The sequence below is a fragment of the Saccopteryx bilineata genome, chromosome 7 (assembly GCF_036850765.1).
Source record: "Saccopteryx bilineata isolate mSacBil1 chromosome 7, mSacBil1_pri_phased_curated, whole genome shotgun sequence".
NCBI classification, from domain to species: Eukaryota; Metazoa; Chordata; class Mammalia; order Chiroptera; family Emballonuridae; genus Saccopteryx; species Saccopteryx bilineata.
Window position 1 is genome coordinate 42,670,837 of NC_089496.1, and position 13,399 is coordinate 42,684,235.

General features: G+C 42.2%; 2 protein-coding genes across 8 annotated transcripts in view; one reads left to right on the plus strand and one right to left on the minus strand.

The window, feature by feature from the left end:
- Positions 1–6,914, plus strand: part of PALS2 (protein associated with LIN7 2, MAGUK p55 family member) — a 78,424-nt gene extending 71,510 nt beyond the window's left edge. For all 6 annotated transcript variants that reach the window (XM_066240016.1, XM_066240017.1, XM_066240011.1 and 3 more), the window contains 3 exons: positions 289–491; positions 1,749–1,877; positions 2,477–6,914. In XM_066240016.1, the coding sequence (XP_066096113.1) occupies positions 289–491; positions 1,749–1,877; positions 2,477–2,653 (509 nt within the window). In that variant the 3' untranslated portion in view covers positions 2,654–6,914. The remainder of the gene's footprint in view (positions 1–288; positions 492–1,748; positions 1,878–2,476) is intronic.
- Positions 6,915–11,586: 4,672 nt separating this feature from the next.
- The window catches only part of GSDME (gasdermin E), a 48,593-nt gene continuing 46,780 nt past the window's right edge, over positions 11,587–13,399 (minus strand). The window contains exon 10 of one of the 2 annotated variants that reach the window (XM_066240018.1): positions 11,587–12,615. In XM_066240018.1, the coding sequence (XP_066096115.1) occupies positions 12,370–12,615 (246 nt within the window). In that variant the 3' untranslated portion in view covers positions 11,587–12,369. The remainder of the gene's footprint in view (positions 12,616–13,399) is intronic. The other variant, XM_066240019.1, reaches the window with a different exon arrangement.

The window sequence follows — 13,399 nt, forward strand, 5'->3', positions numbered from 1 at the left end:
ACGTTCCTGTAGATCAGGGATCAGCAAACTATTTTACTCAAGGGCCACATAGTAAATATTTTAGGTTTTGCAGGTCATCTAGTCTCTGTTGCAACTGCTGCACTAGTGTAAAACAAATGAAGCCATAGGTGAAGCCATTGGTCCAGTAAAACCTTTTCTAAAAAATAGGGAGCCAGCCAGAGTTAGCCGTACGCACTAAATGGACAAATCTTAAGCTACTCTGTTTATTTTAGTCTATTTCTAATATCCTGCATTCTCTTTGTATGACTTCTCAACATTTTTATTTAGTTACCTCGCGGAAACCAAGGGAAGATGAAAAAGACGGCCAGGCATATAAATTTGTGTCACGATCGGAGATGGAAGCCGATATTAAGGCTGGGAAATACTTGGAACATGGGGAATATGAAGGGAATCTCTATGGAACCAAGATTGACTCTATTCTTGAAGTTGTCCAGATGGGGCGAACTTGCATTTTGGATGTCAACCCTCAAGTAAGCTGTGTGGATTCCAGAGCTGGTTTTTAAATTTTATTTCCTGTGGGAGTTTTTGTTTTGTTTTGAGATTGTGAAGGTAGCTCTTTCCCTCAATTGCCTGTTGGTGATAGAGAACTTTATTATGCACCCATACTAGTTAAATAAATCTCTGATCAATTAGCCAAGCACTAGAAATGTGAAAGACGTTTAATATTTATTTACTTGCCCAAGTAATATATAAATGCATACATTAGGAAATGTTAAATTTTAATTTTAAACTAGGCTGCAAAATAGTCATGGGGATGTAAAGTATAGCATAGGAAATAGAAACAGTATTGTGATAACTGCACGGTGCCAGTCGGGTGCTGGAAATACCAGGGGGACACTTTGTATAGTATTTGTAAAGGACATGATTGTACACCTGAAACTAATACAAAATAATATTGAATGTAAACTGTAATTGAAAAAATTTTTAGATTTAAAGTGAGAATAAAAATTTGAAGTCAACACCCTTGCCCACCCAACACACACACACACACACACACACACACACACTCATTTCATTCTCATTCCGTGTCTGTCTCGCTGACCCCTTCCTGTCCTTCTGCACTCAACCCCTCACTTCCCTACTCAGGGGCACATATTACTGAGGTTGGTGTGTATCCTTCTGTCTGTTTATTATACCGTAAGTTAAAAAGAAGAAAAGAAAAATATATGATATGTACACATATATACATATGTATATAACATAATGGGTTTTCTATTTCTGTTGATTTTACATAGATGGAAAAACTCTATACAGATTCTTTAGCTTTTTTCATTAAACAGTATTACTTGAAGATCTTTTCATGTCAGTTATTTTAGAGCTTCTTTTATAATATTTGCAATTGCCACATAGTATTTTATAATACAGGTATATATTGATTTATATATATAACCACTCTAATTAATAGACTGAGATTATTTCTGGCTTTTTCAGTATTCACAGAATTCTACAGTTAACATAGAAAATAGAAAGCATATCATTCTTGATGATTTTTGAGTCTTCCAGTAAGTTTAATGCCTTCCCCTGTTCATGAGGACCACAGAGAAGTGAGCCGGGTCGGAGGACCGCTGCTTTGGGAAGTGCTGTCTGTGTGGGGTCAGAGGGACCTACGCGGGGCCAGTGTTAAACCACATCCTTACTCCTCAGCAAGACAGGGAGCGGACAGACTATGGTTACTTAGTAAAACTTAAGTCCAATGTAAATCGGTGTGTAACTGTGCTTCCGTGCAGGCCCTGAAAGTGCTGAGGACGTCCGAGTTCATGCCCTACGTGGTCTTCATCGCGGCTCCGGAACTGGAGACGCTGCGCGCCATGCACAAGGCCGTGGTGGACGCCGGCATCACGACCAAGCTGCTGACGGTGAGCCGTTCTTTCTAGGCTGGCAATATCCCTTCCTCCTGAAAGGTGTCCTTTTCCTTCCCTTTTGAGCATGTTTGATTCTACATAATCATATATGTGAAATAGACACGAGACAGCTAGGAAGTAAGTTGTTTTGTATGTGTGTTTGAAGGAAACTGTTGTGAATTCATAGTGCTACTTCCCAGTCAGATTCAGGATTACAGGGTTTTTATTTAACCTCTATAATCTTCATACGGCATCCGGGCGGTTAACTCTTTTGCAGACGGGTGGTTGAAAAACACTAAAGTCCACAATATAAAAATCTGTTACGTTAGATTCCACCCTAAGATTATTGTCAGCAGTCTTTCAATTAGGAATCTTACCCTAATATTAATGAAACAAAAGATCCAGGATCCTTGTAAACGCACACAGGAATGTAGCTGGAAAGACGGGTGTAGGGACAGGAGGTCATGCCTTTTTTAACACTCTGTGTAGACTCTGAAAGTTATCAGAATCACAGTAAAACAATTTCCAACCTACTTATTTCTTACATTCACTTTGGTGTGTGAGCAGGTAAGTCTACATTATAATAAAAACATCCTTCTAAAACTCTTCGACAGGACTCGGACTTGAAGAAAACAGTGGATGAAAGTGCACGAATTCAGAGAGCGTACAACCACTACTTTGATTTGATCATCGTCAACGACAATCTAGACAAAGCCTTTGAGAAACTACAGACTGCCATCGAGAAACTGAGGGTGGAGCCACAGTGGGTCCCCATCAGCTGGGTTTACTGATGACTCCAGAAGAGTCGCAATTAAAATACAACTTTTAGAAAGTGACTACAACAAATCAACCTTCTACTGTGAGAATACGTGCACAGATAGAAGATCTCACCAAGACCCAGGCATTTTTACTGTGTAGATTGAAGTACCAGTACACTATTCTGAATTTTTATAGAAAATGAGGTTGGGAAGGTGTACTAATATATAATTTATCTTAATTTTTCTAACTTTTTATGGACAATCTATTCATATCACATAAAGAAATGCGTTGAAGCATTTTGTATATGTTTTGATTTAGTACCCTTGCCTGTTTCATCATGGGAATTTTCAACTCATTCATTCGAACATTGGTCTCACATTTTCACTGTGATAATGAATACTTGAAATAGTTTTGTAAAGTTGTCATTTAGTTCAGTAATTAACAAGTGAAGACCCAGTTACTCTGATCGGGAGAAAAGAGTTGGCCTTCTTTCCTAATAGAATTTCTTACAGAAGCTGAGCTTCGATGTCAGGACAACCGCAAGTCTCCTGCCATCCAAACCTGACATCAGAAGTCTGCTCAGTGCTGCACCGTTTTGTTATTTCGGAGGTGTATGACTGTCCGTTCGGACTTATACAGACATACTGCCCCCCCCCCATTCTATCTTTAGTGGAAAGAATGTAAAGCAATACCTTGCATCCTCAGTTGTTGCAAGGACAGGCCGACGCTAGGTTAAAACGTACACAGCACGCGCGAGGCCAGGCAGGCAGCGCGCTCTGTAAGACCTCCCAGCGGAAGGACACTTCCCGTTGATTAGTTCTCACAGGTAAAACCTAACAAAAATGGACCTGCTTCTTTACACAGTTTTTTATTACAGTGTGGTCAGCAAATGTATCATGCCTCTGCATATTTCTGTGATGCTTAAGAATGCCTCTGAGTTGCAGTTTTTGGGGAGGAGGGTTGTAAACAGTCTGTGTGATTTTTAAAGTATGATATGAGCATTAAGGTATTTGTTTGATTTGTTGTGTTGAGAACCCAATCCATTGAATGATTTTCAAAATTTGGAAATAATTGTCAGCTGTTTTATCTATATATAACATATACATTATATAATATGTACAGTGTATGTATTATATAATATATATTAAGTAATTTTTTTTTATGTTTTGTAAGGAAATGCACTTTTTGTTTAATGATTAGGAAAACAGTTCTCTTCTAGATGTGCTAACTTATGCAGATTTCCAGAATTCACCTCAGATAATACCTTCCTTTAAGGATTCTTGATTGGTATAAACTCTTCCTAAAATGTATTCAGAGATGCAACTTGTCATTAAACTAAGTCAAACATATTTTATATTGCTAGCTTTTCACATACACAGGACTCACACTTAAAGGGTTAGGCAATTAAATGTTGGTGGTTGTCTTGGGTGGCGGCACCAGACACCTGGTGGCTGAATCTGTCTTCCCCGCACCAGACCGGCACGTGGAATGCCCGTGGGAGGGCTGGCAGGAGGAAGCGCATGGTGAGTAGGACACACCCTTTGTTTTACATCTTTTCACAATGAAATAAAACTCAAATTGCTGTATTGTTAAGATTGGAAACCTATAGGTATTTTTTGATTCCAGAATTTCATATCCAGAACACAAATTTACAGTCTTTGTCTTGGGATAGGAAATTTGTGGCAAAATGAATCACACTCTTTTAATAACTTTGGTAACTTTTTAACTATATATTTACATCGCATGATTGGCTTCTCAGAGCAACATGAATCAAAGCACAGTGTTGAGGTGTCCTATGACTTTCAGCACTCTAAATCTGAAGAGAAGTTGTGTTTCCACATTCTCTGGTGTGCCTTCGTTTTTGAACAGCTTTGGGATCCTTGTAGCAGCACAGTTTATCCATAAATTATTTCAACTGCCTTGGCAAAATAGAGATGATTTTTACATCATGTATTTTTAGCTTTATCCTATGGTATAAAAATGCGTATAATTTAGAAAATGACCTACACATAAAAGAGTTATTTCTATTATAAGTGGTACTCATCTCCAACTACTTCGCTCACACACACTAGATCTCTCCTAATATGAAATAAAACAGTGCAGTTTAGTTCATTTCAGCCGATTCCAGAGTTGAATAGAAGACATTTAGACAAGTTCATTTTCTCTCAATCAAAAGTCACTGAACTTGAAACTCCAGTCCCGCCTGAGTCTGCAGGAACCGGCAGAGCTGTACTGGGCAAGGAGTCCCGGCGGCCCTGGGACTCTCCCTGCAGCAGCGAAGGGATAGTTATGATCAAGAAATGGGAGCTTCTCTTTGGGGAAAGGGCCAGCACAATTAGCTTTACCAGAGAGAAAATGGTTTAAGTGATGTTGAACAATTGGTAATAGTTAAAACACACACACGCTTATGCTTTTGTAAACATGATGTGCCAGTCAGGACATTCATGCACCTGCAGATTCCTTGTGGCAGGTGAGTGTCCGCATTCAGGGCGTGACTAATTTATATACGACTAAATATATATATATTTTTCATTTTCAAATAAATGTACAAATACCCAGAGTGGATATCTCTGGATAGGTATCTAACCCTAACTAAAGGAATGTATGTGATGTGCCGTAAGTAAAATGTCACCTTTATTACAGCCATGCCTTGATTATGCAGTCTCAGTTTCTGTGTGATGCTTGGGTAATAGATCAGATATCCAGTACTTCAGGACTGGGTTTACTTTCGCCAACTCTAACTATACAGTTGCTGAACACAGCTTACTGAAAACCGTTATCATAAAGCCAGTATGACCACAATAGTAGCCTGAACCCTAGAATCTAGAATCCAGTCAAATTAATTTGTAATTGCTTACAAGGACAAGTTTTTCCTAAAAGAACAAATTGATTAATTTGCTAAATACAAATTTAGGAAATGCAAACTAGCAATAAAATACAATAATGTGGCATTACAGATTTTGGCTATGATACTAGCTGCTTTGACCATAATATCCCAATAACAATAAAAGGTGATCTTTACTTTAAAATTTTATTAAATTGGTTTTTATTTTTATGTATAAGTGTCATGATCGTGACTAGGGTTGAGTTTCAAGATGGATAGCCATAGAATTAGGTACAATTATTTTGAATTGGTAAACATGGGACAAAAAGTTTGAAAATTGGTCAAAATAATATGGTTAACATTGTGCTTTTACGACTTCTGAAACAACACTCCATTTTCCAGAAATTACAGGCTAGAGAGCCAATAATTTTGTAGTAATGAACCTTTATACTAAATATGGAAAAGCAATTCTGAAATTTTATGTATATAGATAGCAGGTCATTTTTTAACTATTTGAGTTGCCATATATATAATATATAATACATATATATCTATATTATATAGATAGATATATATACAGCCATGTATAGAATATGTAAAATTCTTCCAAAATACATGAATAAAACTAAATATATTCACCATGTAATAATAACTTTTTTGTTTTGTTTTGTCTTGTTTTTGGCATATAAACAAAAATTTATTCCCCACAGTTTGGGAGGCAGAAAGAGGTCAGGGTGCCAGCTTAAATTTTTAATTACTCCCAAATTTTTACACATTCTGGAACTTTCTTTACATTGTTTGAAAGGGCTTTGGTTTTAACCTTGAGTTAGATACTATTATCTTTTTTGAAAACTAAATGAAGTATTAAGCCCATAAAATTAACATTCTAACTTAATTTCCTTAAGGAAAAAGGAAAGTCCTAGATGGAAACCTCTTGGGAAATATTTAAACCTTCTAATGCACCTGGGAGAGGCTTCAGGATTAGAGATTAGGGTACCTGGCCTCCTCTTGTTCCAAAGGATGTGCTGTGAGAATGCATGTAATTACATCTGCAGCGTACCTTGCGTTCTTGGGCAAACTCAGTATTTTAAATGATAGGATTATTGTATATAGTACAAGTAAATATTCACAAATTTAGGAGTACCATTGGCTAATAATTCAGCATTGTATCAGTTTTTATGTAAATATACACTGTATACCTGAGGAAGATAACAATTCTATAGTTTTTTAAGGTAAGATTATTTTGTAAATGCATTTCTGTTAGCTTCAAGTCTTACTCATTTTTAAAATATCTCCCATTTGTCATGTTACTTTCTATGTTCCTCAAATGATTTAGTGCACAGACTCAAAAATGAGCCCTTAATCCACCAAAAAGGGAAGGAAATGATGATATCAAACTTTTAAGGTAAGAATTTAAAAGCTTAGTTTGTATTTCTGCAATACACTGCACTACTTTTTTAAAAATACTCCCCTTTGGGGGGAAAAAGATGATATACTTCTACTGAGATCCTAATTCTGACTCCTGACCATGTGAGCTTTGGTATAATTTATCATCCTTTTATTTTTAATATTCCATTTGTTAAATAAGGCTAAATTAATATTGTCTTCAGCTTAAATTACAAGAATTTGTAATTCTGATGTGGTAGATGCTAAACTAGAAAGTCTTTATTTGGTTACTTTGTCCACTTATTTATATGTATTCAGTTACATCGAGGTTAGTTATCTTTTCGTTCTTTACTACTGTTTCGGAGGTAACAGGAAATAGTGCACACCATTCAGGAATCTCAACAGCTTTGAGGACATCTTTCCAGCCTGGAAGAGTCTGTTCCCTCACTCAGTGGTCCTGGGGGGGGGGGGTCCATTTTAATTAGAATCCCACTGCAAGTCTTAAAACCCTTAGTAAGTCCTTGCTGCCAACAGGACCACTCACAAGTCAAATTTAAGCGAGCAATTCAGTCCTCTTCTTACATCAGAAGACACGCTAGTCTTTGCCCCTGGAAGCTGCCTACCCTATTCTCATGCCTGGAATTTATCACCGCTTGCCCCTATTGTTTAACTGATAGGGTTAAATTTTAAAGGTTTCTATCTTAATAGGGAGAAACATTTTCACAGTTAGGTCATCCATGGACCTCTAATCAGACGTGAACGTGTTTTGGTTACATTCTCTTTCTCCTTGCATCACGGCCATTGGCTGGCTGACATGCAAGGTTGTAGTGGTACCTGACTTGCCTCCACACACCAAGTCGGTCAGAAGCGATGGTTCTCTTGGTTCTTTTAACTACTTAAATCTCCTGTACAAACCGAATGAATGCATCTACAGTTAACATAAACACCGCCTGTTACTTGGAAGATGATGTGACTCGATGCTTGTAAACCTGTCTCGAGTCCCACTGAAGCTGCCGTAAGGCCCACGGGTCTTATTTTAAAAGTTGGAAATGGAGGTCTCTATTGTACTTCAGAAATAGCAAGCCAGGGATGAACACATAATCTGACGGGCTGCACCTGAGATTGCCCCCCCCCTGGGGAGGAGGAGGCAAGTCGCATGGCATTAACACTAATCAGCTGTGAGTCACCCGCTTTAAATCAGAAGCCATTACCAGTGGAGAATGGGATTCTCTTCTTACCCTTAAATAGGAGGTGGGCAGTCGTGTATGTCACATTGCTGAGAACACACAGAGCTTGTTCTGGTAAACATGGTCCAAATGAGAAATGCCTTAGTCTTTCCAGATAGAACCAGACTTGAGTAATAGCTCATCTCCACCTGTATTTGAAATACAAGGTAAATCTTTCTCTTGGCCGTATGCTGTGTTTAAAACAGAACTGGCTCCTGTCTCCTTTAGTAACACTGATGATTAAAGAGGTGGGGTCTTGGATTTTGCTGTAGACGAGTGAGCACTAGGGTTCGGCAACAAGCATTTTCTACATGTTACGTTGAGTCCCACTCTAGCCCATGATGCGTACTTGTTGTGAAAACCGTGCTTTGGGGGATTTTTTTCCACTTTATTTTGGTATATATATTTTTTTATTTAGAAATGCATGCTCTTTTTAACCTCTAGTCTGTGAGGTGATTGTGGAACTTTTTTTTTTTTAATGGAGAACAACATCTTGTTAGCAACCTAAATATCAAAGCTGAACAAGTTTCTGATGAAAAAGTTTAAAAATTAATTGCTACAGCTTTCCAAGTAGTTGTATTGCTGATTCCTGTATAAAAGAAACATTACTGTCTTTGTATAAATAAAATTTTCCTGCAGTATAATTAAGCACTGATTTTTCAGAAATTCCTATAAATTTTCCATATGCTGTCCAAAACAAAAATTATGAAATGTTCAATCTGTGAAATTGCATACGCCTGGTAAAATATTTTTGTATGTAAAGAAAATAAATATTTAATACTGGAAATATGTAGTGGTTCATTTACAGTTAGAACTGAGGCTGAGAGATAATAAAATACAGAGGATATGAGATTAGCTTTGGAAACATCTTTTAAATACTAGTCGTTGTTATAAAAAGCCTCTAATGTCATTTTGTTTTTCCCACCAAAATGAATACATAAAAATTTCACCTGCCTCTCCTCTTTAATGAGGAAACCCTAACTATTGTTTTCTCTGTGCCAGCTCAAGCTTTCAAAGACAGGGAAGATGAAAACACAGGGTGAAGAAAAGGCTGCTGTGTCCACATGGCACAGATGATGCTGGCCCCGCTGCCCAGCGACCCGAGGAAGAGAAACCCCGGTGGGGAGGACCACTCTGCCGGGGCAGCAGTGAGGAGGGGCGAGGACGCACCTGGATGCACCTGGCTGGCCGAGGGATGGGGGCGTGACTGGGTGAGTGCAGGAAGCCTGATCCCATATCTCCTACCTAAGAAATTGCTAGTTTAATGTGTTTCTGTTAATCTCCAAAAGAATTAGGTTTTATATACAGCAGTTCCTTGAATAATGTCATTTCGTTCTCTGTTGATGAGGAAAGAAAGGCTGATTTCTGGCGGGAGTCCCTGTTGGTATTTGCAGGTTGTCCCCGCCTCGGAGTGGGCTTTCTCCGGGCCTCTGCTTTCCTCCCACCACCGAGATGGGCGTGTGGTTCACTGGCTCCTCCCACCCCCGAGATGGGCGTGTGGTTCACTGGCGTGTCTAGCTTGTCCCAATCGGAGTGGGTGTGGGCGTGAGGAGCCCTGCGGTGGAAGGTGTCCTGTCGTGGGGCGGGTAGGGGGGTCCCACCTTATGTCCTGAGCTGCCGGAGAGGCTTCAGCCACCTGTGACCCTGAACTGCTCTCATCAGGTTGGACAATCATTCTCTTACTTGTTTTTATTCGTCTTTCATAAATGTTTGTATAGCTCACATCTGCTTCATTGTTTAATATTTGAAGTATTTGGGGTCTTTACTTAGAAGTTCAGTGATCTTTTTGTGACCACTTGACCTGTGTTTCTTGACTCACGGTTTTATCAATTAGCTTATGGTTAAAGATGATTTTGTTATGTGTTTGGCTTACGGTCACAGTTTTCAGGAACTTTTTGATGACATTGAGGACTTACTGTAGTTTTCATTCTTCCATCGTATACTACCTGTCAGGTTCCTGTCACCACAGTAAGAAATTACCACATACTTAGCTTAAAACGCAGACTTCCGACCTCGGTGCCGGGAACTGAAAGCCAGCACAGGTCTCAGCAGGTGGAGCTGGGGGGCCTCCTGGCTCGGCTCGGCTAGGCTCACAGCTTGCCAGCTGACTTTAGTTTCACGCAGCTGTCGAACTGAAGTCCCCACTCGCCGTGGGAGGAACCGTGCTCTCCTCCCTGAACCCGCCCCCTATTTCCCAGCGAGCAGCTGAGTCCTCGTCATGCCGCCTCTTCGCATTTTCTTTGGTCAGGTCTCTCTCTCTCACTGACTCGCCCGCCTTCTTTCTTATAAGGACCCACCCAAATAACCCTGGACAACCTGTCCATCTTGAGGTCCCTAACCTTACAAACACACATGAAGTCCTTTTGTCATGCAGGGAACATGCTCACAGTTCCAGGAATTATTAGGTCATGGACACCTTTAAGAGGCCACAGCACACTAGCTAATGTCAGCGTTTCTTCTGGTGTCCATTCATGAGAGAGAAGTGGTCGTGGACACATCAGCGTAAGGACTGTCGTGTTCTGCTACAGGAAGTGTTCGTCTGTTGCTGGGTGAGCAGGCCTTTAGAACTTGTTTCCAAATCTAATTAATAAAATAGGTATGGTTCTTGATCTCAAGCAGTAAATAGAGGTACGTTTTAAATGAACAATTCTATTTAAGGACGGGGATGCCAGTGAGAAGGACCTGCTGGAGGCCCAGGCCTGCCGCCCGCCACACCCAGTGGAGGTCCGCCCAGACGCCCAGCAGTAACGGGGGGGGGGGGGGGGGGGGGGACCACCTGGGGCAGCCTGGGGCTGCTTCCTTCTCAGAGTAACTGGCCAGCGTTCGGGCGACTGTGGAAACAGCTAAAATGCCTTAGTTTGCCTGTCTGATGTAACCCAAGCTTTTAATACTTGCTGGGATGGCATCTCCTTTCTGTCTGAAGTCTAATCCTTTTTTTGTTTTAAGGGATATGTACAAAATATCCCTTTGTTTAAGGGATATGTAACAGAAATAGAAGGGGAACAACCTCTCCCCCCACCTTTGGCCCACCCTCTAAGTCCTCCCCGAAAGGGCCCCTGGTGGGTTTCTAGTGCGCTGGGGAGTGGGGTTTTCTGCGCCTCGGGTGCAGGCGCACCTGTTTGTCAGACGGGCGCTCGTATCAGTCCGTCCGCGGTGTGCTGGGTGCGCTCACTTGGCCAGCCGCACCGGAGGGCGTGGGTCGCACCGCCGTGTTTGCACTAGCTTCCCTTCTGCGTGCTCCTTTCCAGTGTGTGCAGAGGTGCTTGCTTTTTATGTTGCTGCCTCCACGGTCTACACCTCTGTCCTTTTCTCTCGTGCACAGGGTTTAGTCTCATTTTTAAGAGGTGATGAAAAGGTTATTTATGTCTTTTCTTCCTTGTTAACACTCAGTATCTTAAGAGCAGGGAGGGGAGAGGTAGATGGTGGCGAGGTGGAGAACGTGCAGAGGAACATGTCTCTCCAGCAACGGCTGCTCCTCGCCCCCACGCCCCCCGCCCCTCAGCTGGACAGGGTCTCGCTAGGGGAGAGCAGAGGGGCTTCCGGCCCCCAGTGCGTGTCAGCAATGGCACCAGGGAGACCGCCCAGGCTATTTAGAGAAGAAGGATGTGAAAACAAGGAAAAGCAAGATCTACACCATCTAAAGATTCCTTTGGCATAACATGTATTTTACAAAGGACACACCCAGCCTGCATGGAAATCATTGTTCTCAACACAGACTCAGTGTGTTCATCAGAACATGGCACAATCACATAAGATAAACATAGCTTGACCCCCGCGGAAGGGTGGCCTGCCATTGGACATTTCTGTACAGTTCTGTTCGGCAGAAGATACGGCTCCAGTGGCACCCAGTCCCTGCAGAGCTCACGGCCCGTCCACAACGCAGCCTTCTGGGAAGGGAGCTGCCTTCCCACAGCGTTCACAATGTAAAACGGGTTTTGGATCAGGGTGTCAGACCCATCTGTTGTTGTAGAGCAGGAAGAAAGTGGGACATGTAAGTGATAGATGGACCCGTTTTTCTGCAGGGAGAACCGTGTGGTCGGAACGTCTACTGGCCCAGACCTCTCTTCAGGGGCTGAGTCTAACTTGCACGCTGGGTCACCAGCACAGCAGGGCCTCTTAGGACAAAGGATCCGTGTACAGAGTGCCTGGTGGGTACCCTCGAGGTGACGATGTGCAGAAAGTCACCACTTCTTAAACTCCTGTAAATTCATTTCCTTGATAAACTCTGGACGTGGCTCTGACCTCAGCCCCAAAGCAGTACCCTAACGATGCTGAAAGGTGCCCAGCCTCGCCCGATGACCGGCACTGTGACTCACACGTGATGTTGTTGATGCGCTCTGCCTAAAGCACAGAGTCCATGCAGGCTTACATAAAGAACGAGGGGGACAGTGTTGGGGCCCTGGCAGGTGACCGCCATCACGGACGACTGTCGGCTTTCCAGGCTGATGTCGGCTGTGGCGAGCAGGCGCTGCGCGAGCCCGAACCGCTCTGTGTCTCTCAGAGGGGCCAGGGCTGGGTCTTCAAGGTCAGATTCTCCATTGACAGACAGTGCCCGGAGCTGAAACGGTACATTTCAACACTTTCGCTTAAGCATGTTCTAGAAAATCCACGTTGTTGGATAGTAACGCACTTCTAGCTAATTATGAAAAAAAAAAGTTTTTTAAATTCCCCAAATGGAGCAGGAAAACAAAGAGGTAACAAGATATATTTGACCCTAGACCAGGACCTCAGGCCTGATTTTTCCAATTTGCCTGGAGTCCTCTCTACCCCTGCACTCTAAACTCTGCCTGCCACTAGGTCCACTAATGCCAGTAGATTAGAAAGGTCAGAATTACTTTCTCATACACACAGGAAGGCTTGCTTGATTTTTTTAATGAAGATTTTAGACTAGATAAGGACGTTTGCATGAACAACTCAAAAGGTAGGTACATAGCTCATGCTTCCTGCCTAAGAACCTTCGCCTTCGTTCCTCCTTCTGCCTGGACACTCCCTCCTGAGGTCCACGCCCACCTGTCCTCCGTGTCTCTGTTTTGCTGAACTGCCCCATCAGAGGGGCCCTTCCTGACCCCTCTCCGAAGATCCATCGTCCCCCCCTCGCCCCCATCCCAGCCGCTGTTACATTAGTGTATTGTCTTCGTAGGCACACCACAGCTGTAGTTACCTTCTCCACAGTCACTGTGTGGTCTGCTTATTAAAACCCAACTGCTCGGGAGGGCAGGGGCCTGGCCCGCCGACTTCCCGGCTGCCCTGCCTACAGCCAGGCCCTCGGCGTGTGGAAGGAGCGCTTTCTCCCGAGAGTTCACTGCGCCGACTGCAGCTGCTGAGAGCACTGAACCTTTGCT